Source organism: Phaethon lepturus, unplaced genomic scaffold, assembly GCF_000687285.1.
Source record: "Phaethon lepturus isolate BGI_N335 unplaced genomic scaffold, ASM68728v1 scaffold42082, whole genome shotgun sequence".
NCBI classification, from domain to species: Eukaryota; Metazoa; Chordata; class Aves; order Phaethontiformes; family Phaethontidae; genus Phaethon; species Phaethon lepturus.
In genome coordinates this window covers 3,731-31,692 of record NW_010523485.1, presented here as the reverse complement: position 1 = coordinate 31,692, position 27,962 = coordinate 3,731, and the positions used below count along the sequence as shown (strand labels likewise).

The 27,962-nt window shown below is 41.3% G+C and overlaps 1 protein-coding gene across 1 annotated transcript; it reads left to right on the top strand.

The window, feature by feature from the left end:
- Positions 1–382: 382 nt before the first annotated feature.
- LOC104616951 (cytochrome b-245 heavy chain) lies at positions 383–21,779 on the top strand. The gene is made up of 13 exons (XM_010282133.1): positions 383–451; positions 3,261–3,356; positions 4,789–4,899; positions 8,715–8,799; positions 10,866–11,011; positions 11,826–12,016; positions 15,263–15,392; positions 16,225–16,317; positions 17,760–18,013; positions 18,306–18,468; positions 19,303–19,449; positions 20,637–20,761; positions 21,466–21,779. Exons 1-13 carry the CDS (start codon positions 407–409, stop codon positions 21,590–21,592), a joined length of 1,713 nt encoding a protein of 570 aa, XP_010280435.1. The 5' UTR covers positions 383–406; the 3' UTR covers positions 21,593–21,779.
- Positions 21,780–27,962: the final 6,183 nt, after the last annotated feature.

Sequence of the window (27,962 nt, the reverse complement as noted above, 5' to 3'; positions counted from 1 at the left end):
GAACAGCAACTCAGACCTGAGGTGATAAAAAGGGAAAAGGCTGGGAAGAGATAACTCTTCTGTGCATTCTGTATTGCATTTCAGCATTGAAAGTTACATAAAATGGCATTTTTTTAGCAGAAAACCTGACCAGTTATGTTGGTTATTTTATCCTCTGTATCACAATGAAAAAAATAGCCTATTTCAACAGTTTATATACATTTCAATTACGAAAAGTTATATGTAAAGATGGTAGAAACATGCTCAAAACAGAACTCTGGACATGATTCAATGGTTAACTTATTTCCTAAACGAATGAGAAAGGAAACATGTTGCTGCAAGCTTCTGTTCTCACTTCCTTATGAGAGAAGACATAGAGGCTGTCCCAGAAAGAACGGGCCGTTGTGCACACTCGTCTCAGGCAATCATGGGTAACTGGGTGGAGAATGAAGGTCTGTCCATCTTTGTTGTTGTAAGTACAATTTTTATTGTGATTTGTGTCTAGTAAGAAGCTCTACAGAAAGCTGTACTGAGCAGATCTCACTGTGCCAGTGAAAGATGCATCTGGTTATTCAGAAACTAGGGCAGCAAGTGCAGTGAAATGCTTCAAGAGAATGATTTTTAAGGAGCTCTGACTGGTATCCCGATTGCTATAAGCCTTCATTGTCAACTGAGAAATGATTGTGTGTTAACTTTTGTTTGCTTTGTTAGAAATACTTAAGTATCTGGGTATTCTGGATGCAACAGTGACTTAAAGAAAACAAATAACATTACATCTCACTTAACCATGCGCACTTCAACAGAGAGAGCAATTATAGCCACAAGCCTGTCTTGCATTTTTATGAACAAAAGTAGGTGTAAGTGAAAGCACAGTGTCTTGATGGTATAAAATTTGTATTTATTCAGATTCCAGAATTTAGAGCAGAGATGCATGAATCCTTCATTCAGACAACTAGTATTTGAACTGAGTTGGTAGACAACTTGCATAGAATAGCTGTGGAAGTAGGTTAAATTCATTCTGAGCAAGATTTAAAAGTACTGAAAATCGTAGTCACATTTGAAAGTGATAAAGAGTAAGGCAGGGCAGTCCTCCTTGGAGAAAACTTAGGCAGACATTAGTATTTCAGTGTTTTCTTTTTTTCACTTCACAGGGTGATACAAGAGCTATAGATATACAATTTTATATAGATATATATAAATACAAACATATACAACACCAGAATGTAATACTAGTTAAGGGATTGTTGTCAAACATGGTTAGTATATGTAAGTACTGACAGGAAGAAAGAGATTGAACTTCTGTATTTGTGGTGACTGAAATGTGAACATCTTTATTGAGAAAAGTATTTCTGCTGCTATGAAAAATCAATACTTATCTTTACATCATAGATGTGTAGCTCTAGTTTAGGAACATAACCGTGGCACTTTAGTGCTTTGAAAAGGAGCAACTGTGTTTGCTCTCACCTTCAGTGAATTGAGGAAGTTAAAACTGCCAAGAGGTGAATTCTGGCATATTTTTTCCACCAGTACTGAAATATACAAAGAATTAAGTAAGAGGCCCTTATTTTGTTCAAATCAGGGATTCGTTTCTAGAGTCTCAAAGCTATAACAAGGTCAGCTAATAGGGAAGGAAACTAAAAAAGTCACTGATAAAGAAACCAGCTAAAAGGACAGTTCACTGGAAGCCTTACCAAAGTGTTCTGCATCGTCCTCTACAGCTTTACTGCACAGGGACTAGGTGCAGGGTTATCCAGTGCTTGACAGAAACAGGACAGACACGATTTCTGTTGTTTTACCCCAACAAAACAGAAACATGGCAGTCCTGGCCGCGGCCAATGCTGCCTTCACTGGCCCTAGCTAAAGAGCATGGATGGCTGCTAAACCTGCAACTCAACCCAGGCTGCTGGAGGGTGTCACAGTGTTTTTCAAAAGGTCCATCTTCCATATGGGTCAACACCAAGAAGAACTGTGAAAGACCATCAAGAATCATGCTAAACTTCTCGGTCTTCTGGGCATGCTGTCAGGCTACTGTACATGGGAGTGGCACACTCTCACTTTAAATATGTATCCTAAGCATTTAATCCTGAGATGACCTTAGTTTTTTAATAAGGTTTTGGGGATTTCCTATATACTGTCTTACCATGATGGAAATCCCTTAATTTCCTTGTATTTATGCCACAAGGGTAAGACATTTTCAACATCTAAACTAATCCCAAGTTTCTTACAGTGTCAGCTGAGCCAAAGAACTAGCAAAACATATGGGTTAGGAAGGATGAGGGTCTGTAATGTCACGGTTTCTGGCATGCTTAACTGGGTTTTCTCCCAATTCTCAGACTTTCCTCTGTTTTCATGCACCACCTAGTAAATCTACTTAGACTGAGGGTGCACTGATACAGATTTGTTTCACTGTGGGATGTGAAATCATCCAGCCAGCTCCAGAAGGGCAAATGGCCAGATTCACTATGATCTCTGTGGCCGGACACGCTTGTAGCTGCCTTAGATTGCTTTGAGGGCTAGTAACTTCTCTCTTCCTAAAGAAACCTGCACAGTAGGTTATGCATGTGTGAGAGAATGCTGCAGTACACGTACTAAGACACTCAGTTTTGGATAGTCTAAAGACTACCAAAGTGCCTGTGTTGAATATTTCCTGCTGGCTGATTTCAGACCTTCAGAGTCTCCTGCTCAATAGAAAACATTAGGTCTTAGGTATACTTTAGGCCATCTATATTTAGAGCTCAAGCTTCCTTGTCCTTTGGCATGGCTCCTAGGTCTTCCTCTTATATAGGTTAATACGTCTGAGGAACCACCATTTGGAAGAGGCCCTAATCTTTGATGATGTTTGGAGATTCAACTAGACTCACAGACTTAGATAAACACCTGTAATATGACAGTCCTAATAGAATCATAGAATCATTTAGGTTGGAAAAGGCCTTTAAGATCATCGAGTCTAACCATAAACCTAACACTTCCAAGTCCACCACTAAACCATGTCCCACATGTGCCACATCTACACATCTAAACCCTTTGAGCTTTGCAAAAGTTTCAGCTACCCATTGCTGCATTTTGGTTTACTGCCACTCCTGTACTCCTGTGTGCACACATCAGAGCCCATTTCCACCAGAAAAATTTCTATTGCCCCTGCTGATCCCTTCATACCCTGCAGTATGCCTCTGTGCAAACAGGAGCACAATGAACTAACTGACCGTTATCTGAACTGTGTAAATTCAAATATACAATCTCTCACAACAAACTGTAAAGTTTCTTGTTCGTTTCTCTTTCAGCTTGTGTGGCTGGGGTTAAATGTCTTCCTCTTTTGGTGGTACTATCTTGCATATGATATTCCACCAAAATTCTTCTATACCAGAGTACTCCTTGGCGTAAGTACAAAACATGTATTATCTTGGCATAGACTGAGCATATAGCATTTTCCCCCTAGTTTTATTTGACTGAAAAAGGATCAAGTGGCTGGAGCAGCAGGTTCATGTCAGGGTTAAAAGTCACCTGCAAATAGATAACTGAATGCAGGCAGATGTCCAGTGCTTCGGAATAAAAAGCTGGTAAGCAAAACAGAGAGATCCCATTCTAAATATGTTTTCAGGTAACTTTTATGCTCCTGGTAATTAAAATGAATGTGCATTGTGGCTTAAGCAAAAGATGAATAAAATATTGCTATTGAAGTGTTGCACAATCATTTCCCCATGCGATTCTTTTTCATAGCATGAATAGTTTACAAAGCTATTAGCTTTGAAAAGCAATCATCATTCATATATTCATCAGACATGTGAATAGACAAGTAGTGAAGTGATCCTGGACCCTGGGCTATTCAATATAACCCAACTGGTTAATGCAGCATTATGTGTCCTACCACAAACCTTCCAAAGCTACCATGGGTCATGACCAACTGACAGAGAAAATTTATTTGTTCACATATTTTAAAAGCCTGATCACAGAGATAAGAATCAGTCTAAGCTTCAAATTACAGAACATGGTACTTTGTGAAAGATTTGCAAAGCCATGGTTACTTCAGCAAAGCATGAAATCCCATTCTGCATATGGCTTCAGATCTATGGATGAAATTCTGTCCTTTGGAATCATGGTGCAGTTGCCTTTGAAATCACAGAGACCTGTGCTTGGATAACTAGATCTCAGTGTAACCTCAAGTCAGTTACTGTGATTTGAAACCTGAAAGGGTTCCAATCAATGCAAGGAGAGCTAACATTATCTTTGCCTTCCCTTCAGTGTATATGGATTAATATGGTCATTATTCCCTCCTTTCAAACAGTCTTTGTCAAAATCTGAAATCCTTCAGGATGTGAAGAGCGAAGTTAAGGGAACATATTCCTAAAAGATGAGGCAACTAATTTCCCTAGACTGCCTTTACTGACAACAGAGAACATAAAACCACTTCCCTCATAAGCTGTCCTGTCTACCATAACCTTCTGGCCAACTCAAACCACAGCAGTGAGACTTTATAGCCTAGGGGCAGTAAACTACTAAACGGCTTAGACTTGCATCTGTGCTTGGCCATTGATTGCCAGACATCTGCCTGATTGCCAGAAAGTTTTGTACAACCTTATTATTCAAAACTGGAAATAGAAGGTGTCTATCTGGAGGAATGTGTTCTGTCTGCATACCTGCCTCTGACTTGGCCAGAGCACAACTACTCTAAAATGTGAACATTGTTAATTAACTCTAGATCTCACACTCATGAAAAGTTGTGATATAATACATCAAGTAAATCTGTGCCTATTTTTGCCCTGGATAATGTCATAGGTAATTCATTTAATAATGGCATCTCTCCAATTATAGCATGCTTTGGCTCTGGCAAGGGCCCCTGCAGCTTGTCTGAATTTCAACTGTATGCTGATTCTTCTGCCAGTATGTCGAAACTTGCTCTCCTTCCTCAGAGGATCAAGTGCGGTAAGATGAGGAAAGAATTTCAAAATTTATGAAAGACAATAACCCAAGCAGCCTTGCAGATATACCAAGCAACTTTGTCCAAGTTCCCCAAATATACTGTACTTTGGGGATGTCCTCTTTTAAGAAGTAGATAAGCTTGGAGTTTTGCTATGAGCAAGACTGAGGTCAATACGCCAATGGTGTATCTAGAGCTCTGCTGAGAGTTTTAGCCCCGAATAAGCCTCCTTTGAGTCTTCCCTTTTTTCTTGCCTCCTGGACATCATGATGCCCTGGATGCAAAGTCCCTCTTTCGGCTGGCAGCAGCTGTAGGTGGTGCTTACACACATTTCCCTTGTTTGTCACTGATACAACACCCATTTATAGCAGGAGATATTAGCCCATGTCTTCTGTCTTTCCATGTTCAGTTCTTAAAGTAAATTATAGTCTTTTACAGGCTTTCAGAATGGGACTTTTTTCAGCTGGTGCATAAATTGCATTCTTTCTTGTCCAAGTTGCATTTCCATCTCAGGATGAAATAGTTCGCAGGCCTTTTGACCATTTCTAGGTCCCAAATGCAAATGGTATGTACAGCACTGAGGAACCACCACTGAGAAAAGGACAATTGATTCTAAGTGACAGCTGGGGAGGCTTCCTATGATAGCACTGACTGTATCACGCTGCTGAAGTCCAGATCTCTGGCTGTTACAGCAGAAATAATGCAGACAACGTATGCCATGGTGCAGTGAAAAAGCAATATTCTCCTCAAGCTTGTGAACTGTCCTTCCAAATATGAAATGACGACTCCTTTCTTTTTAGCCTCTTTAATATACACATGGTCAATAACACTCGTTCACAGAAGTTGGTTTTCATCTGTAAATCTAGTATAAATTCTTCCACACAAATAAGACAGCCTGTGGGGGCTGAAAGAGCAGAGCAAAAGAGGAAGCAATGAAATAGATCCAGTGTTTCAAGAGTCCTTTATGGGGAAAAAGAGTGGGATACAAAGTAATACCAAAATAATCAGAGACAACCCAGGCTGCACATCCATCTAGTAAAAATATTCTGACAATCAATGTGGCTGATTGTCACACACAAACGACATGTGTCTGCTACTTTAAGCTCCTAAATTGCCCATTTAAGGTATAAGCATTAGAAATATAAAGCTGGAATGACACAGACCAGGCTTTCAGTCCTGTGCTGCATCCCTTCAGATTCTGGGATCTACAAAAGCAGACAGCCATACCCCCCAGGTATGTAAAAGGAAAAAGAATAGTAAGTAAAACTGTAGGGTTAATGTTGTTCTTCCCCTGCCCTGAGAAAGATCAACTAGTATCTGCCAAAAGTTAGAGCTGACTGCCCAGGCTGCAGAATTCAATAATGAACATAAATTTAGTACGAATTAATACTGCTATTGGGATGAATGCAAATGGAAAATACTGATATGAGCTCTTTGTTATACAAGGCCTTCATGAGGTCTGACGTAGATTCCACGGGCGTCAAGCTGAAAGCAGGTTGGGCAGCGGTCTTCTGAGGTCAAAGCAATGAAGGAGCTGAAGACACTTTTGGCGATGTTACTGGAAGGCTAAAAACTGATTCCAAGGGTTGAGCATTGTACTCCAGCCAGGACTTTGTGCTACTCGTCCTGAATTGCTCATCTCCTAACATCTATAGCTTAACTTTTCTAACCAGGATCTCGACGAAGCTGTCCCTCTTATCTCAGTATTCAAGCTACTAACTCCTCCTGCCTTGGACACTGTGGTAGAGTCACTCAGGCTACTCCCAGTTCACAAGGGAGAACCATGCGGAGAGCTACAGCTCGCCTGCCCGCAGCTCGCTATCTTGCTGCCAGTGCTAGGCTGTGTCAGGAAGACAAGGGCTCCGAGGATGAGCAAGGAAGGGAGCGAGGGGCATAAAATAGGACTGTTAGACAGTTGGTGTTCGTTTAACTTCAGTTGCTTTTTGCAATAAAGCTATACCTCAGGAAGGAGGTAATTTTACATCTTAAGCAAAACACGCCCAGCCCAGTGTGCCAGTGGTAGTGTCAGCACCCGGGCGGCCTTAGCGCGGGGGTACGGCTGCTTATGCTTGTTCTGCTGTTGTCTCCAATTAGCTATGCTCTGCAAGTAACACCTGTGAGGATCTCTTATGAAAAATCAGGATTTTAAAATGTCAAATAACTTATTGAAAGGGTAGTGACCTTTCCAACAGCAACGTCATTGGGGTTAAGGAGAGGGGAGAATTGTTCAAAGCCACTGTTCAATGGGAATGTGCGGGAAACTCTTGTCCTTTACACCCTGCCACCCAGAAATCATACGCTATGAAGTTATTTGTTATTAATTGAAAAAGCAGCTGTGTTGTCTTTGCATGCCCTTTATTGCTGTATTCATCGTTGTTGTAAATGAGCCTCACTACTGAACCTAGCTACAGCACTTTGCCATTGCCTGGCCCTTCTGCTTCTTAAACAGAAAGATCAAGTGGTTTTTGCAAGGCAGTCAAGCAGTGTTAGCACTGCATCACTATGCCACCCTTTATTCTACAATCTTTTTAATTGTGTCTCAAGATACATGACACAGAGAAGGCCGAATTTCTCCTGGCTGTTATAGTCTACTGAAGTCATTGCAATAGCCCCAGAGTGTTAAGAGTTTGCCCTTTCATCAATGTCACAGCTGGAGAATAACCAAAGGAGAGAATGTTTCCTGCTCATCTGTTTCTTTGTACAGTTAATACTCATGGGATATTTAGAAATGGACTGGTGTGGAAGAGTAAGGCCACTGCTGGTATATCTCCACTAAGTAAAGAACAAATCAGAAATTAAATTGTTCTCGTGTTTCATCATCCCTTCTTCTGTTTCACTCCTGGATGGTTGGGATGATCAGCTCCACCCCACTAGCTGGGAAGATACGTTACCTTACCTTGCCAACTACAAAGTTAATGCCCGGCAAACACTTGGGAGAATATTTTGGTCTGTCATAATTTGTTGTGTGAAACATTTACATGTTTCTTGTGAGGAAATGTTTGTGTTAGTTTGCATAGTGTTTTCTTCCCTTGCCAGTCAGCCGAAGCCATATAAAGATACAATACAGGATAACTATGCTTTCTACTGTGTAGAGGGAGCAAATGCTAGCTTTACAGGAACTTGAAGTTATAGGAAAACTGCCGTTGACTACAGCACAATTTAGATGGGGCCTGTTAGGAACCTGTCATCATTCTTAATGAAAATATCATTCTGTTTTTCTTAAGAGCAAACTTCTTCAGTTTCTATCAGCAGAGATTTTTTTCTTTCTGTTTCTCTTTTGGGTAACTCCAGCAATAAGTTGTAAGTGAATGCCTGGCAAGTACACCCCGTATTTTGGGGAAGGAATCACTTCATATTATTGACCATAAGTGACTAGCAAATTTGGGGTGGGAGGTCCCTGAGACAGTTATACCCAAACTTTACAGTCCATTTCTACAGTGTCAGCCACAACAGGATCCTGATGCTATGTGGCAGCTTGAGACACTACCAAGGCAGTGACCCTGCCTTGGCAGACGGTGATCCCTCCTTCTGTTTATAACATGTAATTTAACATAGATAAGATATATACTTTTTTCACACTGGATGACATTTTCTCATTATCAAATACTTCGTTTCAATAGGACATGTTAAGACATAATCTGTTATTCCTGTATTCTGAAGTATAGGGGGAAATATTTTTGTCTATATTTAGGGATTCTAGATTTTTACTAGCAATGCCACCAATTGTTGTGCTCAGGGCCTCTGTTTTTATCACTGCATTTAAGTATGCATAGACATCACAAATATTCTTCAAATACTTTTTTTTTCTCCAAATCCAAAGTGCTGCTCTACCCGTATCAGACGACAGCTGGACAGGAACCTCACCTTTCACAAAATGGTGGCATGGATGATCGCCCTTCATACTGGTTGGTACTCAAGTGTTTCTTTGTTACTGATTTCTTGTGCATTTTACACAGAATCCAGGTGGGATTCAAGTTCTTAAGGATATTGGCAGAGACCTGATTTCATTAAACTAAAGGAGTCAGTGTGTGCTAAGGCTTAAATAACTTTCCAAATATTCTGCAACTGGCAGAGAACAAAAGATAAATATGAAAGAATACTTTTCTCTTGAACTGTCGGCACCCTTTATGACACTGGCTAATAAAGGGTGTTTAGCAATGCCCTGAGAACCAGACACCCTGGCTTTAATTCTTGTTTAGACTTATCCCTTAGCTGGCATGTCTGAAACAAATAATAGCAATTATGAAAGAAAAGGGTATAAAAATCTTGGACAGACCATGGAAAAGTTTTCATATTTTATCTCTCATTTCCTAAACTAAGTTTTATTTTCATCAAATTTGTCACTTCTCAATGCAAGTACCTTACAAATCATATATAGAATCATAGAATCATAGAATAGTTTGGGTTGGAAGGGACCTTTAAAGGCCATCTAGTCCAACCCCCCTGCAATGAACAGGGACATCTTCAACCAGATCAGGTTGCTCAGAGCCCCGTCCAACCTGACCTGGAATGTTGCCAGGGATGGGGCATCTACGACCCCTCTGGGCAATGTGTGCCAGGCTTTCACCACCCTTGTTGTGAAAAATTTCTTCCTTAGATCTAGGCAAAATCTCCTCTCTTTTAGTTTAAAACCATTACCCCTTGTCCTATCACAACAGGCCCTGCTAAAAAGTCTGTCCCCGTCTTTCTTATGAGCCCCCTTTAAGTACTGGAAGGCTGCCATAAGGTCTCCCTGGAGCCTTCTCTTCTCCAGGCTGAACAACCCCAACTCTCTCAGCCTGTCCTCCGAGGAGAGGTGTTCCATCTCTCTGATCATTTTTGTGGCCCTCCTCTGGACTTGCTCCATCAGGTCCATGTCTTTCCTGTGCTGAGGGCTCCAGAGTTGGATGCAGGACTCCAGGTGGGGTCTCACCAGAGCGGAGTAGAGGGGCAGAATCACCTCTCTTGACCTGCTGGCCACGCTGCTTTGGATGAAGCCCAGGATACAGTTGGCCTTCTGGGCTGCGAGTGCACATTGCCAGCTCATGTCCAGCTTTTCACCCACCAGAATCCCCAAGTCCTTCTCAGCAGGGCTGGTCTCCATCCCTTCATCCCCCAGCCTGTATTGATACCGGGGGCTGCCCCAACCCCGGTGCAGGACCCTGCACTTGGCCTTGTTGTACCTCATGAGGTTCACACTGGGCCACTTCTTGAGCTTGTAAACAAGCTAGAACAGTCTTCGTATCAGTAGATTACTTGAGATGAGCAGGTTCCCTTTCTGAACCGTGGCTGAAATCTCACCACCACTTCATGGAAAAGGAGCAGGGTGGTGCAGTTAATATAAGGCCACAGGGGAGGTCTGCAGCAGAGATGGATTTTTTGGGGATGTTAGATCTGTACCCATCAGGCCCTGTTTGGAAGGTGAATAAGTATCTGATGATACAAATGGGGAAACATTTTGAAAAGCGTTGCACGGTTTACCTCTGCAATGATGTGTAGTGGAAGTAATATGAAACACCTCAGCTGTACTAGGTGTATGGACATGTCCAGCTCAGCAAGAACATTATTAGTGATGATTATTAGTGATTATTAGCAATACAGCAGAACAAAGCAGCACTAGCAAATGTGACACCAAAGAAATCCAGATTTACTTCTTGGCTCTTCTACAGAAATCCTGGATGATCCTGTCAAATAATTTAAGCCATCCCGTGCTTCAGTTTCCCATGTATTAGGGTTCTACTACTGGAACTGTTGAAAGCCTTTGTTGAACAAAGATGTGCTGGAAACTTTCCTTTACTTCTTTCCTTCCCCCACCCAAAAACATGTAAACTTTAGACAGTATAGCACGTCAATGACCTGAAATTGCGTTGAAGAGGGTGAGAGTGGCAAAGGTCTTAAACTGCAGTTGAAAAATGTTACAAACTTCCAGATGTTACCCAAAACCACTGAGTACTTGTGCTTAACTTTGATTTTTCTTTCCTGTCACTCCTAGCAATTCACACTATCGCACACTTATTCAACGTAGAGTGGAGTGTGCAAGCCCGTGTTGAAGAGAAAGGGACTCTGGCAGCTGTGCTTTCTAGCCTTGGTGATAATCCAAATGAAAGCTATATCAACTTTTTTAGAAAAACTATTGGGGTAAGTGACATCAGGCTGTGAAGAGTCATTTTTACATTTGTTTAGATGATCATATGACTAGTTGAGCAGAGTGCCTATTTCTGAGGTGCACAATCTGTGTTTGGGCCATCTTTCAGCAAAACCTTGTATAATTTATTCTTCTATATTTGTCAGTAATATTGTTGCTGAATTTTGGTAGTACTTCAAAGTTTTTCACCCGGGGATTTAGAAGTACTCTTAGAACATTATGTAAAAACAAATACCCTGTAAAGCAGTCGTGTGACTAAGGTAGACATGGCACACAGAAAGGTACACAGAAATGAAGTCAAAAGTTTTGAACTTGGGCTGCTTAAGCTCTGGTTAAAAAAGAAAAGGGAACTTCTCCATTTCTCAGAAGCACCAAGCATCCAATTTCTGTATAAGTTACAAGACTCACACCTGCACAATGCCACAGAAAAGAAGAGCTTTCATTTAGCTTCATTTAGCTCCCTAAATATGGATGTAGGACTCCAGCTTTTAACAACAGAGCTGTGCAAACATGTTCACCTTCCCCAAGCCTGTACTGCTGAGCAGTGCCAGAGTAAGAAACAATGTTCAGTGTGTGAATTGGTGGGAAATCCTTTCTCTCTACTTCCACTTACTTTAGTATAGGTAAATCTGCAGTGCAACAAAAATGGAGTGGGATTTTGGCATTGTTGGCATACAAATTCACAAAGGATAACTTAAAGCCTTACAATAAAGTAAAGGATTTGGCAAGTGAGACAGGCTGATGGTTCGGCTGGCTCTGCTTTGATGCAACCCCTTCCTCAGACCAATATGTGCAATTATTTCACAGAATCCTGTGGGGGGCCTATATGTGGCTTTCACGTACTTGGCTGGTCTCACTGGCGTTATCATCACACTGGCCCTCATACTAATCATCACGTCATCCACCAAAACCATCCGAAGGTCGTATTTTGAAGTATTTTGGTACACCCACCATCTCTTTGTCATCTTCTTTATTGGCCTTGTCATCCATGGCGCTGGGTGAGTATCTGCACTTATCACACAATATGTGATAACCACTGTATCTTAATGTAAAGCCCTCTACTCACATAAGTATAGGGACTTAAGTCACTAAGCAGCAGTTATTTTTTATGGTAATGATGAGCCAAAACAGGCTCTGAGAGCCAAGAGGCTCTCACTGATACATGCAACAAGCTATTCACATGCGTGAGGCTTTATGAGACTCTGGCATACTTAAGCTCACTGATACTCAACTTCTTCTGATATTTAAATTGGAAAACTCTTTTCCAAGGTTCCTCTTTGTAATTGTTATTTACATTTCTCTCCTAAAAGGAATTGCATCACACACATGCATGTAAGGAGACCTCAGCATAAAACTGTTATAAAGTCTAGGATTTTGTTGGGTAAATTAAAACTATAATAACACAGCTTTAACTTTCATTTATGAACTTTTAATATCAGATCAGCATCATTTCAGAATAGATTTTTAGCTGTTGCAGCCCAAATATAGGCAACAGTAAGTTTTTATAACTTCCAAATGCCACATATCTTTTTCCACTGTTGGCTGATTCCATACCTTCTTCTGAAATAGCTGAAAAGCCCAATGAAACAATTTTAGCACTATACAAACATAATTTTAGCACTTAGAAAAATGAACACAATTCATAGTTCGTAATTATACTAGATTGTCCATGTTCAAGGAAATTCTAGGTGCACTAGAAAGTGTGCTTTAAAAATACCCAGCAAAAAATGACTATTCAAAATCACTTCCTCTCAGTCCAGTAGTGCCAGGAAAAAGACAGAAATGAAAGTACAACAGGAAGAACAAAAATAGAAGGCAGATGAGAATCACCATCAGCATTTGTCCATTCCAACTTTCAAAACATGAAGGAGAAGTTTTGAGCAAAACCTGTTGAAGGAAAAGAACAAGTGGTTCATGTTTCCTACACCAAATATTGTATAGTTACTGACAAAATGTCCAGACTTGCCAGTATTTACTACACAATGCTATCAGAAAGCAAGCACTGCGCTTTCTAGAGGTCAGTGAGGCGCATATATTTCATAAAAATTGACTTTTTATTTACTTGGATGTTCAGTATACTTCCACCATTTTAACTGCACTGTATTGAAAAGACAAGAGTTTGGGCAGCAGAGGGGTTGAACGTGGTTGTCAGAGAAGTTCAGCTATCCTTTGGAAGGAGATAAACACAGGAATATTATTAGGTATAGAGGGAAGGATGCTTCCTGGCTGTGAACTCAGTGACCTCACTTATTTGGCCTGAAAGGCAAGAATGACATTTTGAGTTCAGAGAAAGTACTAACACACTAAAAAATATTGGACAGGCTTTTTACACTCAAGGAAGGCATCTAAGGTGTACAAAGATGGATATTATGGAATAAGTATGATCTGACAGCCTCAAAGTAACATGTTAGAGAGAGGCATAGACGTCAGTTCATCTCAGGACATAGAAGGATGTGTGTCATACATACCTGTATAGACACACATACATAAATATATGTATATACAGAAAAGATAATTAACAGAATCAAAGGGGCAGATTCTTGTCCGTTACAAGCTGTTACAGCACTTTTGCAGCACTGATGCTTTTTTGTGCATCAGGTGAGTGTCACAGACAAGCGTCCCAAACTTTCCATCATAGTAGATGTAAAGAGGAGAGCGGGCAGAGATTCAGACCACGCTGCCTTGGAAGCTAAAGTAAAACTTTAGCCAAAAAAGAAGGAATTAGAAAGCTATACTACTGAAAGCTTAATTACAGTACTGGAAGAGCATCTACACTCAGTAATAAGGGAAAATAAGTCTTTTCTTTCTCTTGTACAGGGTACTGGCATTGTCAAACCATAGGGCAAGGCAAAAACCCTCAGGCCCACGGTCCCTTAAGCAATGGGGTGAGGAGTGGCAGGAAACGGGCTCCTCCTGTTCCCGTAACTCATCCAAGAGGGCAGCTCAGCTGAACCCATTGTCACTAGTGGGGAAGTAAACTGCAGCTGGTGATGTTCCTGCAAACTGCAACTCGTGATGCTCCTGGGACAGTGTCATTCCTTCCCTTTATTTTTCCGGCAGAATGTTTATCAAACTTTTAATGAGGAAGAGATTCATTAGTAGTATTTATGAGCAGTGCAATCTTTCAACTTTCAAGACAGTGCACAGGCTTCCTAAAAATCCTCTATAAATATGTCACTTAAGCTAGGCATGCATATGACTTAGATACCACGTTTTCTCAAAACATCAGAAACATAGTCTAGTTCATGGAAACCGAGCTAGAAAAGCAGAAAGAAAAGTCATGGGAAGAAGATATTGACAGAATCATATTGGCATAAAACTGAACAGCATGAACAGAACCAGACTGTTTCTAGGGAAATTCAGCAGATCTTAATCTGAATTTCTATACTATGACTCTCACCCTACTAATTACCATCATTTTATATATATGTGTGTATACATGTATTTAAAAAAATAGATATATATATACCCCCATCATTTTGAGGACTCTTGCACACCCCTGAGATTGGCAGAACTCCAGTCAGAGGCAGGAAATACTGAACAAGGTCAGAATATATTTTTCTCCCTCAAACCTGAAACTGTCGTTCAGCACTATCTCTGCCACTGGAAACACAGCTGAACTGGAGCAGTCAGGCTTCTCTATAATAAATCAAACAACAACAAACCCTAACCAAGCATGAATATAGAGGCCAGATCATCAACTGACATAAACTGGTATAGTTGGCATAGCTGCTTTGCCTCAGAAGCATCTGTGTTCATTCACACCAACCAAACAGCTACTCCACAGCTTTAAAGGGTGAGGAAGGGTCAAAGAAAGAACGTATGTTGGAAAGGGCTTTCCAAATTCCTAAGATGAAAAACAGAAATAATTTCTCTACTGCTCACTAGGATATTTATTACCTTGCCCACTCCAGGTTTTGTTTTTATTGAAAAAAAAGGTAGGATAACTCTGAAAACAATGAAGCTTTTCTACTGTGACCCCTTCCTGGAAATGGTAATGGACATATCTCAGTTCCTCACCTGACCTTGTAGTCAGTATTTTCCCCTACAAACATGCCTCCCCATTTTTATCATTTTAACAGCAATTTTGTGGGTTTATTAGAGTAGTAAAGCTGTACCAAAGCTATAGCACTGCAGAAGTCCACAACTCCACATAAATAGAGTAGTACATAAGTAGAATAACAATAAGGGACAGATAACTTCACTTTCATTTCATTGCCTTAATGATTTTTATTTTTTTCCAGGCGTATTGTACGAGGGCAGACAGCTGAGAGTCTGGCTGAACATAATCCGGAGATTTGCTACAAGAACTTCACTCACTGGGGAAAAAAGGGGGCTTGTCCAATCCCCCAGTTTTCAGGGAATCCTCCTATGGTAAGAACAGTTGTCTTAAGTGTAAATCCAATTTAAAATGTTTACAGTTTACTCTTTTTGTTAAAAAAAAACAACACTTTTCACTTGCTGTAGAAAAGCTGCTACGTAACCCCCAGCACTCTTCAATGGCAGCTTTCTTTACATAAAGCAATAGATTTCGACACAATGGATTATAAGCAGAAACAGACTACAGACAGACAGACAGCCCATTTCCAGAGTGCTGTAAAATGAGCACAATTAACAGGCAAAGCAAAAGAGCAAATCATATCTAAGAACTGTTTACCCAAAATATATTTAGTGGCTTGTGGGGATTTCTAGAAAGTGCAATAATCTACATAATAAATAGTTTCACATTATTAATAGACTAGTGATCATTAACAGAAAATCAATGCCTCTGGAAAGGTGACATTGAAACTTCACCTTTTATTGACTAACCAGGTTGTTGTTCTTTCACATTTCAGACTGATCTGTTAACAGAAACCACATCTTTTCCTGCAGTAATACAGACCTGAGTCAATAATACATTCAGAGCTTTACTCCACATTTCACTTAGTTACCTTAATTTTTAGACAAAGACAAAATCACTCGTAGGAAAATACCTTGCTGTAACTGCAGTAGCAACTAAAAGCCAGCTGCAACTCTCAACAGAGAAAGAAATTACCTCTCTGACTAGAAGTAATTTTGAAGGTGTCATATCTTAAGGGTTCCCTGGTCTGGCTGATAAAGAACCTACATTACTTGAATTTCATGTCTGCTCGTAGCATTTCCAGGGCTCAATTTAATCTAAGTTGACATCTTCATCATCTGATTTCTCATTTTATTCTGCTTACAGACATGGAAATGGGTAGTAGGTCCCATGTTTTTGTACCTGTGTGAGAGGTTGGTGCGGTTTTGGAGGTCACAGCAGAAGGTTGTTATCACAAAGGTATGTGTTGATGCTACACTTAACACCGGGCAAAACATTACCAATTTTTCCAAATGGTGCAGCAAAGCCAATGGCTCCTACATGACAGACGACGTTATCAGTGAAAGGTCTCTCAAGAATGCTCTGGCTGCTATCATGCAAAAATAATGCCAACCTCTAACATCTAAATGCAGCCTGTCTCTAAAAGAGAGCAAGAGGAGGAAGTCAGTTGAGGCACAGGACTGAAGCTTACGAAAGAGAAATTAATCTTTGTTGCACTGAGTGAAAAAATCCACCATGTAGAAATTCCACAGCCTTAAGAGTATTTAAGATACCAAATCTTTGTTTTCAAAACTACCCAGATATTTAGGAATTCTGATTTTTCAGCATAACAAATGACTCCTGAAAAGGAGAGTTAGAGGGTGCCTATTTTATGCAGCAAAAGCTAATGTTGAGCTCCCATTCCCCATAGAAATATTAATGCTGGTTCTGAGGGTCTGGCAGCCAAATTAGCATGGCACTAACCTCAAACATATAAAAACTACCCTTACCTTTCCCAATGTAATTTTCTCACATGGCACTGTGCTGCATCTAGTGGACATAAAGTTGCAGCAGGATTTGGGGGATGACATTAGGTGTCTCTACTGAGCCCTGGCACGATGCTGACATGTTGGAAGGCTCCTATATACTAGTGTGCTTTTTGGTAATTTTACCAAAATACCTCTGAGCCATTTCTACTCCATGTGTCTATGGTGTCTGCTTAATTCCCTGTTGGCAGAAAATATCTTCCACAATCCTAAGCACTACTATTAATACCTACACTAACAGATAGAGACTTGATTCTCCTTCTTGCAAATCTCTTCTGAAAATTGAAAATAACCTTGGCAGACAACTTCAGGATTAAAAAATCATAGTGATAGAAATGCTAGCCTTGCCTGTAGAATATTGCTCCTATTTCTTCTTGGCTAAAGATAGGCAGAATGCAAATGCCCATATTATAGGTCCCACACAGCTCTAACACGAAAACATCAGTTTCCAGTGGTACTATCTATCCAATTCCCTATCTGTATGATAGCCCTATGGTTTTGCCCCTATATATACAGTCAAATTCATTAACACTTTGCTCTGTGCCACTGTGTAAGTGGAACATGCATCTGGAATTAACAATGTGCATACATAGATCTGGTGATGTGTTACAAGATGTGCCTGTCTGACCTGTCCCTTTTGGAGGAACTGCAAGCCTGGTGTGAAAAAATACTTCAACCAAAAATTCAGCATCTTCTGCAGTCTTTCATCTGGCTGTCAGGTGCTGTTCCTCACTCCCAGTTCTGCTGGGAACAAATTTTTACCTGTTTTCCTTGCTCACATAGCAGAGGATGACATTAGTGATGTAGATATATCCAATTAACAGTGAAGACAGACTTTTTCTTTTCCCTTTTCTCCCCTTGTCCTTCTCACTGTAGGTTGTCATTCATCCCTTCAAGACAATTGAGCTCCAGATGATGAAGAAGGGCTTCAGGATGGAGGTTGGGCAATACATTTTTGTCAAATGTCCAGCAGTATCTAAACTGGAATGGCATCCATTTACACTAACCTCTGCTCCAGAAGAGGATTACTTCAGCATTCACGTCCGTATTGTAGGGGACTGGACAGAGGGCTTGTTCAATGCCTGCGGATGTGATAAGCAAGAATTCCAGGAGGCATGGAAGTTGCCCAAGTATGTGCAAAGAGTCTCCATGATAAAGTCAACCAACACCTATGACAGTTTAATTTTTGCTCAACCAGTTTGGTGTCACCTGTGATGCAATCTTTAACTGCTTCCATCATAGATGTGGGACCTTAGATGGCTCTTTCCAATTTCATCCTATCAACCCCACCTCCTCTTTTGCTGACTAGTATTCAACCCAAATGTGCATTGTAGCAGACAAATACCTTACCTTTTTACTGTTATTTTTAATGGTGCTAGTAAATATTCACTATTGATTTATTAAGTGTACTTTCAATTTCAGGATAGCTGTGGACGGCCCCTTTGGAACAGCAAGTGAGGATGTATTCAGTTATGAAACTGTTATGCTTGTTGGAGCTGGAATAGGGGTCACCCCCTTTGCATCTGTACTCAAGTCTGTCTGGTATAAATACTGCCATGATGCAACCAACCTAAAACTCAAAAAGGTGCGTGTCCTCTTTCCCATAACAAATGTAATTGTTCAAGGGCCAACAGCCCAAATCAAAACAAAGGTGGTCTGCCTCCAGACATGCGTTAAGTCCTAAGAGAAGAGTCCAGTTATCTCACAAGACTAGCAGGCAGGGAAGCAGAAGGGTCAAAAGCAAAAACATAATGAAAGGAGAAATAGCCTACGAGGAAAACCACACACGCAAATCCTGACTGTGGCCCTGGGGATTTCCACTTGCAGTGGAGATGCTGTTCAATCTGCATGAGAAACACAAAGTCCACGGTACTGATACAGCTGGTGCAAATATTGCATTCCTTCCCCAACCACAAAGAGAAAAACTTTATGTCAGTGGAAGAGCACTGCTACCATCCTCCTCTCACCTCCCGCCCCTGGAAATTCCCTGTGCAGAGGTGTGGGGTCACACTCTGTAGTCATGGTCATATTCAGAGAACAGAACTGGTTTTGTCACCTGCTTTAATTTACTTTGCCCGCCAGCAGACAGGGAGATAGAGTCTATCTCTAAATCATTAATTTATGTCCTAACAAACTGTTTCACAAGGATATACATGGGGAAATTTTATGAACTAAAAATGTAACCCGCTAGTGGAAGAGAAATAAAAAGATATTTCCTCGTTCTTGCAGTCACTCATTCTGCTTCACAACCCTTCCAGTATCAAAACTCCTGAATAGCTCCTATACCAGCCTACCCATCTACTGAAGTGGTCAGGGCAAGTTTTACAAGAACTCTACAATCCTCATTCTGTCAGCAGACGTTAAAACCAGAAACCATAAATGCCTATGTCTCCTGACAGCTCACTCTTGTCTCTTCCAGATCTATTTTTACTGGCTTTGCAGAGACACTCATGCCTTTGAATGGTTTGCTGACCTCTTGCAATCTCTGGAAGCTCAAATGCAGGACAGGAATAATGCAGAGTTTCTCAGCTATAACATCTACCTTACAGGCTGGGATGAATCTCAGGTAACAACATGGTGGAAAATATCGCTTCCATGTGCACGGAGGTTGATGTCAGTGTGTTATGTTTTGATAAGTGTTCAAATGGTGCTTATCCTGGGCCTCCATCTGGCTCTCAGAGGTTTTAAATGAAGACAGGTATTATCCATCAGAAGTTACGTAGGATCAGCTGCTAAGGAGCACTCTGGCTTCCTTTTGGGTTTACTCTGGCTGTGCACTCTGGGAAGCAGTCCTTCCTCACAGCAGCAACCTCAGCTGACCATGCAAGTATCTCCAACAGCGTTTGGGACTGAAGAAGCTAATGCACGAGGTTTGAGTGATGGCAGCACATATGTTTCAGGACTCTCATGAGTTCCCTATCTGATCCCATGCGTGTAGGTCACCTTAGGGATAAAAAGGGGCAGTTCTTCCATGAACCACTTGATAATACTTGATTGAGTCAGGAAAGGTGCTCACTGTATTACTTTCAGTGATGTTTTATTTTACTTATATCTCACCATTGCAAGATTCACCAGGTGCCTGAAGTGCTGTAGCTCAGCTAGACAGACACAGAGGGGTAGGGGTAAGGCAGGAAGTTATCACACAGGCAATGGAAAAACGGGAAGGAAAGAAGAAAAGTCACACAACTCTGCCTTGGGGAGAAAGTTACCTGTAACTTTTTTGGCATATATAAAAGTGCTGCAGAACTCCAAAAGGCCTGAACTTATGCCCTTAACTCCATCTTCTCCTCTTCCTGGCTCTATTTAGCTTAGCTGGTCTAAGTGAAAGTTACACAGGGAGGGCAGACAAGACCTCTTCATATGGATCAAATGTTCCAGAGTTCAAACTGGCAGGACTTCGTTAAGGCCAAGGGAGTTGTATTATTGTACCTGAAGGGAAAGGTTTGTTTTAATTTACAGCTTTATTTTACAGTACTTAGACTAAACCAGTTCATAGCAAAAGAAACATAACTAATTGCTGTGTTCGATGCTTCATTGCTTTAACTCTTGAGATTGCCCAGTCTGGGGAAAAGGGGAAGATAGACACTGATAGTCAGGACTTATACCAATGTTAGCTTTCCTTGCTGAACACCATAAATTCCACATTCTCAGTTTGGAAATAATTCAGTGTGTATTGACTTTTTTTTAACAGGACATAATGCTGCCATATCTAAGTCTGTCTTTTTGCTGTGCTATGTGTTTCATTTCCCACAGGCCACTCATTTTGTAGTGCATCATGAACAAGAGAAAGATGTGATTACGGGCCTTAAGCAGAAAACCTTGTATGGAAGACCCAACTGGGAAAACGAGTTCAAAACTATTGCAGGGCAGCATCCTGGGTAAACCTGTACAAATTGGACTTCCTTTATCTAAATGACATAATAGCATAATCTTGTTCCTTTGGCTGATAAAGTTTGAGAAACATATTTTTCTAATAATCTCCAGGTAATTTCTATTCTTGTTTCAGCGATGGGCATGACCTATGGTCTTCACCAAATTGTTTTAACCTACAATTTGAAAAATAATCATCCCTTTTGGTGAGGTGCTTCATGGAGTGTCTAATTACTAGCAGAAGTTTTTGAAAAAATATACCCCATCATTTCAGCTGAAATAGATAGGAATATCAGGTGATGTCTAAATACCTCCAAAAGTACTTTATCTCAAAAAATAAAACCTGAATATGGATGACCTTGAGCTGAGCACCCAAAATTAGTAGGAAAAAAACAGAACAGCTCCTTTCAAGAATTTGTGCTGTAAGCTCTTTGAAGCTCTATTGCCTTGACTCCACTGAGGTCAACAAACCTGTCTTCACTGACTTCTGCTGAGCTGAGATTTAGCTCACCATTTGTTTTAGAAGCAGCAGCAAGTGCCTTGCAAATTTTAAGGGGTTATAAGTTTTAAGGGGTAGACATCCAGTTCTACTTTAGTTCCTGTAATTGAGAAAAAAAAAAACATGCACCTACAGAACATAAGATTGATTTACATGAGGAACATCCAGCTGCACCATACCAAGTTCCTGATCATATTTTCATTTTCTTAACAGCTCCAGAATAGGTGTTTTTCTCTGTGGACCTGAGGGCCTAGCTGACACACTCAACAAGCAGAGCATCAGCAACTCAGAAGCTGACCCACGAGGAGTACACTTCATTTTTAACAAGGAAAATTTCTAACTCCCAAGCACGTGGGAGTCATTCAATACAAAGTCTAAAGACTGGATCTCTTTTTCCATTTGGAGTCTGGGAAGGACAGCCCAGCTTCTAATCTCAGCTACACTAACGCAAATCCCTTTGCTTCTTGGGAATTATTTTGGCGCTGTGGTAGGGTAAGAGAGTCAAGTTTTACCTTAGGGAAGTGTGCACTGCCCTGCGCCTGCTGGCAACTTAGCAGAAATCCATTTTCTTGGTCTGTGTGAGGGGATTTCCCTTCAATTAACTGCCTTTATCCTTTATATGCCTGTTGTTGCCTTATGCCTGTTATTCACAACGACTGCTGAAGGGTCTAGGCAGCCATACGCGTTTGGGAGCCAATTCACACTGATAAAGCTTAATGCTATTAAACAATAAAGCATTATAGCGTAATGCTTGCTATTAGGAGACAGCTTATCCTGGCTACAGCCAGTCCCTGGAACGAGGCAGGGTTAGGGAAGGGTGGCTGGGAAAGATTGCTCCTTACAAGAGGAAATCTCCTTTGTGCACCAGCATCTTTCAGGCTTCCGAACACAAGCATAAACGTCTTGTCCAAGAGATAGTGCAGGCAGCTGAAAAGCAGCCGTCCCTATTTAGGAAAGCAGAGAACTGGAAAGGAACCACCTGGATTTCTGAATGCCACCCCCATCCCAGCTGCAGGGGGGTGAAAAGGACAGCATCAAACAAAGTCCCGCAGCTGGCACATGAGCCATCGCTTGGCTGCTTCGAACACTCTCAGTTTCACGTCTTCAAATTCATGGTGCAGGGATCCAAACAAGAAAAGGGTTTGTGTTTTCAAGACTGCCATTCCTGATTTTCAAGGCTGAAAAAACTTGTTGCTAAATGATTTAACAGGTATTTTCTAGAAGCATTCTTAAATACATACAGTGCTTTTGGCCCTACTGTTCAGCTGTTCCTCTTTGATGGTGAAACAGGTTTGAGAAAGCAAAGATCACGTGGGCAATATCTGGGACAGCTATGAATAAAGCTTCTGATGCGTACAAGACACCCATACACAGCACAGTACTTCTGTCTGTACATTACAGGTAACAGGGTCTTAAAAGAAAAAAAGGAACCAAAATTTTTAATACCAGCAGCAGAGAAAGAAATAAAGCATTAAAACCAGCAGCACAGACAAAAAAATTAAAAAGCAAGTGCAAAAAGCCTTGAAAAAGCCATAGTTTAGTATGGGTCTCCTGTTCAGCCCAGTCACCTTTTTACTGCCTTTTAAACTCTGCAGTCAAGCCCCATGAGAGCTCCTACACAGCACAAGACCTTGCTGACAGGTTCTTATAGTCACAGAAGAAAGTGGTGGCCTCCTCCTGCAATTTCAGACAAGTTTGTGTAGCCATCTGGTTGCATGTAGTATATTTTACACCTCAACTTGTCAGACAGGATGTGCTCTCCCTTTACATGAGTTTTAAATGTTATTCAAGCACTCCATGCTATTTCAGAAGGACAGCTTACCAGTTCATATTTATTAATATCAGTTTCTGTGACTTGTTAAACGACACAATGAATTATGTCAACATCTGAAGGGGAGGAAGCCACAGTTGGCGAATGCTAGCAAAGAACAACTCTTGGTGGGGAATTTTTCAGTTCTTTCCCTCAGAAGGGCCATATTTAAATCCACATAATTCTGTTTGAAACACATGTATTAAATCAGAACAGAGCTTAAGGAGAAATAAAGAAACTTTTTCTGTGGAATAAAAAAAATGCTACTGAAACATAATAAGGCTCTCATCCTGTGCAGAGAGCATTGAAATATTTGGCTTTGATTTTAATGGAAATATGATCAGATTTCTATGGTGTTAGGAAGTGGACAAAGAGGAATTGCAAGGGGTCTAATGGAGACAGCATATTTATCATGTGAAGAGTCTTGGAGGGTGTGTATTTTAATTCAGCCATTAATTTTCTAAACATTGCCATGTTTGCTCTTACAACTCCAGGGATCTTTCCTTACTCAGCCAGTTGTAATGACACTCCCTGACTTGCTGCACGCTTGTACCAGGGGTTGTTTGTCACCTCTCAGAAAAAGGAATTCTGTGCTTATTACTAAACCACTGCCTTCCTAATACATATAAAAGAATAAGCGGATGAGAACTTCTCAGTTTCTTTCAAAGATTTGTTGTAGTAAATCCTGCTAAAATAGCAAGCCATGCATTATCAGTCATGGTCTGAATAAGAAGTTTTTTTACAATCTAGGATACATGAATGAAACGGATAGCATTGAAATACAACCACAAGAAACAAACTAGCTTGAGTCCTCCCTACTCTTCAGCAAAGCACAGAGGGATGTCAGTGGTACTGTTTTAAGTCAATGCTGCTGTCGTCTTGGGTGGTAAAGGAGTAAAGCCCTTCCTCCAAATGCTTGCCTGGTCTATAGAAGTTCCTCAAACCAATGGTTTAACTGTTGAGCCACCTTAGACACAGACCTTTTCTTAATAAAACTTCTTTTACAATACCTCCATTAGATATAAAGCCCATGCATGTGTTAAATTCCTAGACAATTGTGGCTGCGACACCACCACAACTTCCCAGGCAGGACATACAGTGCTCCTCATTCACCCAGAGGAGAAGGCTAGGGAAGCAGGTGAGCTTAAAGGACAGTCCTGTTTTGTGGCCAAATGCCACCGCTTGCAATCTGACCATTGCTATCAGCTGGGCCTCTCCCTCAAAATTTCTTCCTTCTGCGTGTTTGGAGATTTTCTCTCTTGAGGGCAGGGGTCACTTTCACAATAAACTGATTCTTTTGTTGTCAAATTGCTGGCTCCAAAGTGTTTGCCCTGGAAACAAAGGGTGGCTTCTCTACCTTTGTTTGAGAAACTGCACATGGTACTCAGCAGTTTAAGCAACACTATCTGGCACCATGACCCTGCTGCAGTAGCGCCAGCAGGGTTTTCTGAAAGGCAGGGACTTGTCAAGGTTGCTGCTGCACACAGGGGGGGGAAGCAGCCTGAGGGGTGTGGCAGTGAATGGTTGAAGGCAGGACTTGAGGGAGCTCCATGTTTCACTGATGAGGATCAGTTGCCACCACAACACTCTTCCTCCCATCTTTACTAACCTCCTGATTTGCTGGATGCCAAAGTAAATGAGCTATTGTGCTTGCTCTGGCAGAGCTCTGCCACTGCTCACGCTTGCTGGGGTCTCCGAGCACCCTCCAGAATCGTCCCCTCTTCCAGTGGGAACTGAACACTACGAGCGGCTGCCCCATGAAGACTGTCTTCTAACAGTAACCTTTGGTCCTAGCTCTACCTCATCTGCAGAGATGACTCTAAAAGAGGTAAGAACGTCTTAGCACTCCTGACACCATCAGTAGAGACAGGAACGTAGTCTGTGAGACATGCACTGTTGAACTCATGCTGTACCTGAATTTACAAAGTGGACTGATGTCTGATTTGTCCTTCCATCCAGTTCCACGAATTCCCTATTCAAATAAAAAATGCTCTGTTGATGTCAAGAAAAGCCAGTTGCTGGATTATTAAAATAACTGTTTCAACTAATGGAAGCAATTAGGAGTTCAATTCAAAGTGACTGACGAGAAAAGTTGGTCCCAACAGCCTCAGATCAGCATGTTTTCTTTCCCTTTGTGAAATATGTTCATTTGATTCGTGTGATGAAGTGTAATCTTCTGTACTTTTATGGATTTCTCCTGCACCATAAAAAGGGGTATTTTACAGGAGAAAGTTAAACTACTTTGCTGGTATATCAGCTCAAACCAGTTTGACCACTGACCGCATAGTATTGTGTAAAGAAAGTGCATGCATAGGGTTTGGGGTCATCCTGGGGGCACACCTAGGAAGATTCGAGAAGACTCTAGCAGGAGAAGAGGGCATGCGCTGAAGAAGAACTGTACCGCGTGCGTCTTGGTGGAGCAGAGACTCCCGGCGCACCCAGCGCTGTTTGCTTGCCTCTATTCGCTTAATAAATTGTAAATTTGAATTGGAATCCTGTTTGGGACTAAATCTTTTATAACACCTTCTTACATAATATTTTCTCTGTCTTCCCATATGTAGTCATCTGAAATAAGCAGTTAATTAATTCACCAATATCCTTGATCTCCAGTTCACTGTCGTTAGTCTTACAGTTAAAGATCCTGACCCTCTGGGGTGCTGGGCAGCTCTGGTTTCCATTGGCCTCAATTTGATTTTGGAAACTGGAAGGGGGCTTTGAATGAGGCGTGGCACCTGGCCATATTCAGATAATATATTCAAGTGAGACCTCGATAGATACTGGGTCTCATCTAATCTTCCTTCCTTCCCTGGTACACATGGGCAAATTAAATCCAAATTTTCGTAAGTTTTAACTTACAATAAAAATGCTACTCTGCCTGTTGACCATCACGGATGTCCCAGGGGGAAACCACCCTGGTCGCTAAATAGGTCTTCCTCTTTTCAGTCTTGTAAGACTTTCTCTGCTGGGTGGGGACTTTCTGCCTCTCAGTCCTCAAATGGTGGGTTAAACCAAATTAGAAACAGAAAAACAAACAAAAAGCTGCCTGTGAAACACCAGGTACTTTTAAACAAAAAAGAAATAATGTTAGGGTCTCATTACAGCCTTTTTTCTCAGGATCCTGCTCTATTCTGCAGTGTTCTTAGAAAATCAATGTCGACTGGTTTTATGTTTTCATCTTTCAAGGAGTTCTTTGTAGAATTCATAGCCAGGCGTAAGCCCTGACACCTCAAACACATAGGTATGTGGAAGGAAGAATGTATGCTCAAAGGAAGTAAGGAGCATACATTAAGATGCTAATGGTTATAAGCGTTGGCAGGATCAAGATCCTCATGCCTGACTGTGTACAACAGTGTCAGCTCCACAGACACAAGCCAGAGTAGTTATTTGTCATGAACCACACGTTTGCTTTTGCATTTCATACAGACCTTAGCAACCCGCTGGTCTCATTTACATTCACCACACACAAACCAGCCCAGAGTAGCAGCAAAATTAATTGGAGTGGAAAAGTGTTAAGATGGTTGCTGAAAGCTTAGAAACACTTTCCAGCCCTGTTCTGCACCTCTGCTAACCCCACTCCCTCCCTTTCCACTGGTCCTCTTCTGCCTGGCTACCTGGTGTATTTCTGCCCACCTGGCTACCACTCATTTCTCTCCATTCATCATCTGCTGCCAACAGCTGCTGTCACCCTTTCACTCACCCACTCCTTCCTGCTCCCCAGCTCTGCAAGCTTCCAGAAAATCTTCAGCTCCCACAATCTTTTTGCCAATTTTGCGAGTGCTTGTGCCCATCGCAAGTGCAGTGAGAGGCAGGAGAACTTCGCTCTGAGCTCCAAGCAGCGCAGCGCGTGTTTCTCATGACAAGATTCAGCTGCAACCTCCCTGTTGCAAATAGACCAGGACTGCAGCCACCTCTGCATTGTCCAAACAAACTATTTTGGTCCCCTCCCATAATAGTCTCTCCCCCTGCTTAATGATTTTTATTTTAAATTCTACAGTGATGGAAGTTTATGAGCTGTTCTTTTCTAGTATTTCAGTATATGTGGGTCAAATCATGTACTTTTATTCTGTAAAACACACCTGCACTTGACCCTACATTCCTTTTGTATTGATCAGAAATGAGAGAAATGGCCAAAAAACTCACTCCTCCTCAAACACCTACCCACCCAGCTGAGCATTATCATAGAGGATGGGAGGGAGGAAGGGAGCAAAAGGCCAGCCAAGGGTGAGCCACATCTTCTCTCTCCCTTGTAACTGATGCTTTATAATTCTGGCAACAGTTTACAAAGTGAAGTGCTCTGCAAATAACTCTTTCATTGATTTTGTTTTGTGCTTGTAGGTCAACTGGTGTTAAGACTAGAAAATATTCAAATACTGTTCACCGTGAGTTTCATGGCCTTCAAGACAAATGGATTGCAGAGACACCTTTGGTCAAGTCACCTTTGAAATAAAGTGTAGAAGCTTCTTATGCCGGTTTTGTCTTTTTACACTCCTGTGAGTTAGAATGGACCATGCAAAAGTCCAGGTTCTGCACTGTGGTTCTGTAAGGTTTCTCTTTGAAAGATGGAGATCATTGAGAAAATTCAGGTGGAATTTTCCTGGGTGCAGAAAAGGCACAGGGAAGAAATACCACAGGGCAATTGCCATCATCTCTTTGCAGTTAATGGGCCAAAAAGTAGTTGTCAATACCAGTGTTAATAGCAGGGCATTTTGGCACAGCAAGAGCCCAGTTTCATATCACAGACTCTCCACCCTTCTAAACCAAAGAGGTTTCTACCCTGCAATCCCATGCAGCCAGGGCATAAGTGAATATCGCTGCAAGATGACCCAAGGCTGGGCAAGTTCCCATGAACAGCTAATGAAGACAGCTGCTGCTGTGGCTTTATCACCCTCTCTGCCTTTCT

Coding starts and splice junctions, on each gene's coding strand:
- LOC104616951 (XM_010282133.1), top strand. CDS start 407: ATGGGTAACTGGGTGGAGAATGAAGGTCTGTCCATCTTTGTTGTT. Junction 15,393..16,224: donor TTTCAGGGAATCCTCCTATG/GTAAGAACAGTT, acceptor TTCTGCTTACAG/ACATGGAAATGGGTAGTAGG. Junction 16,318..17,759: donor AGAAGGTTGTTATCACAAAG/GTATGTGTTGAT, acceptor TTCTCACTGTAG/GTTGTCATTCATCCCTTCAA.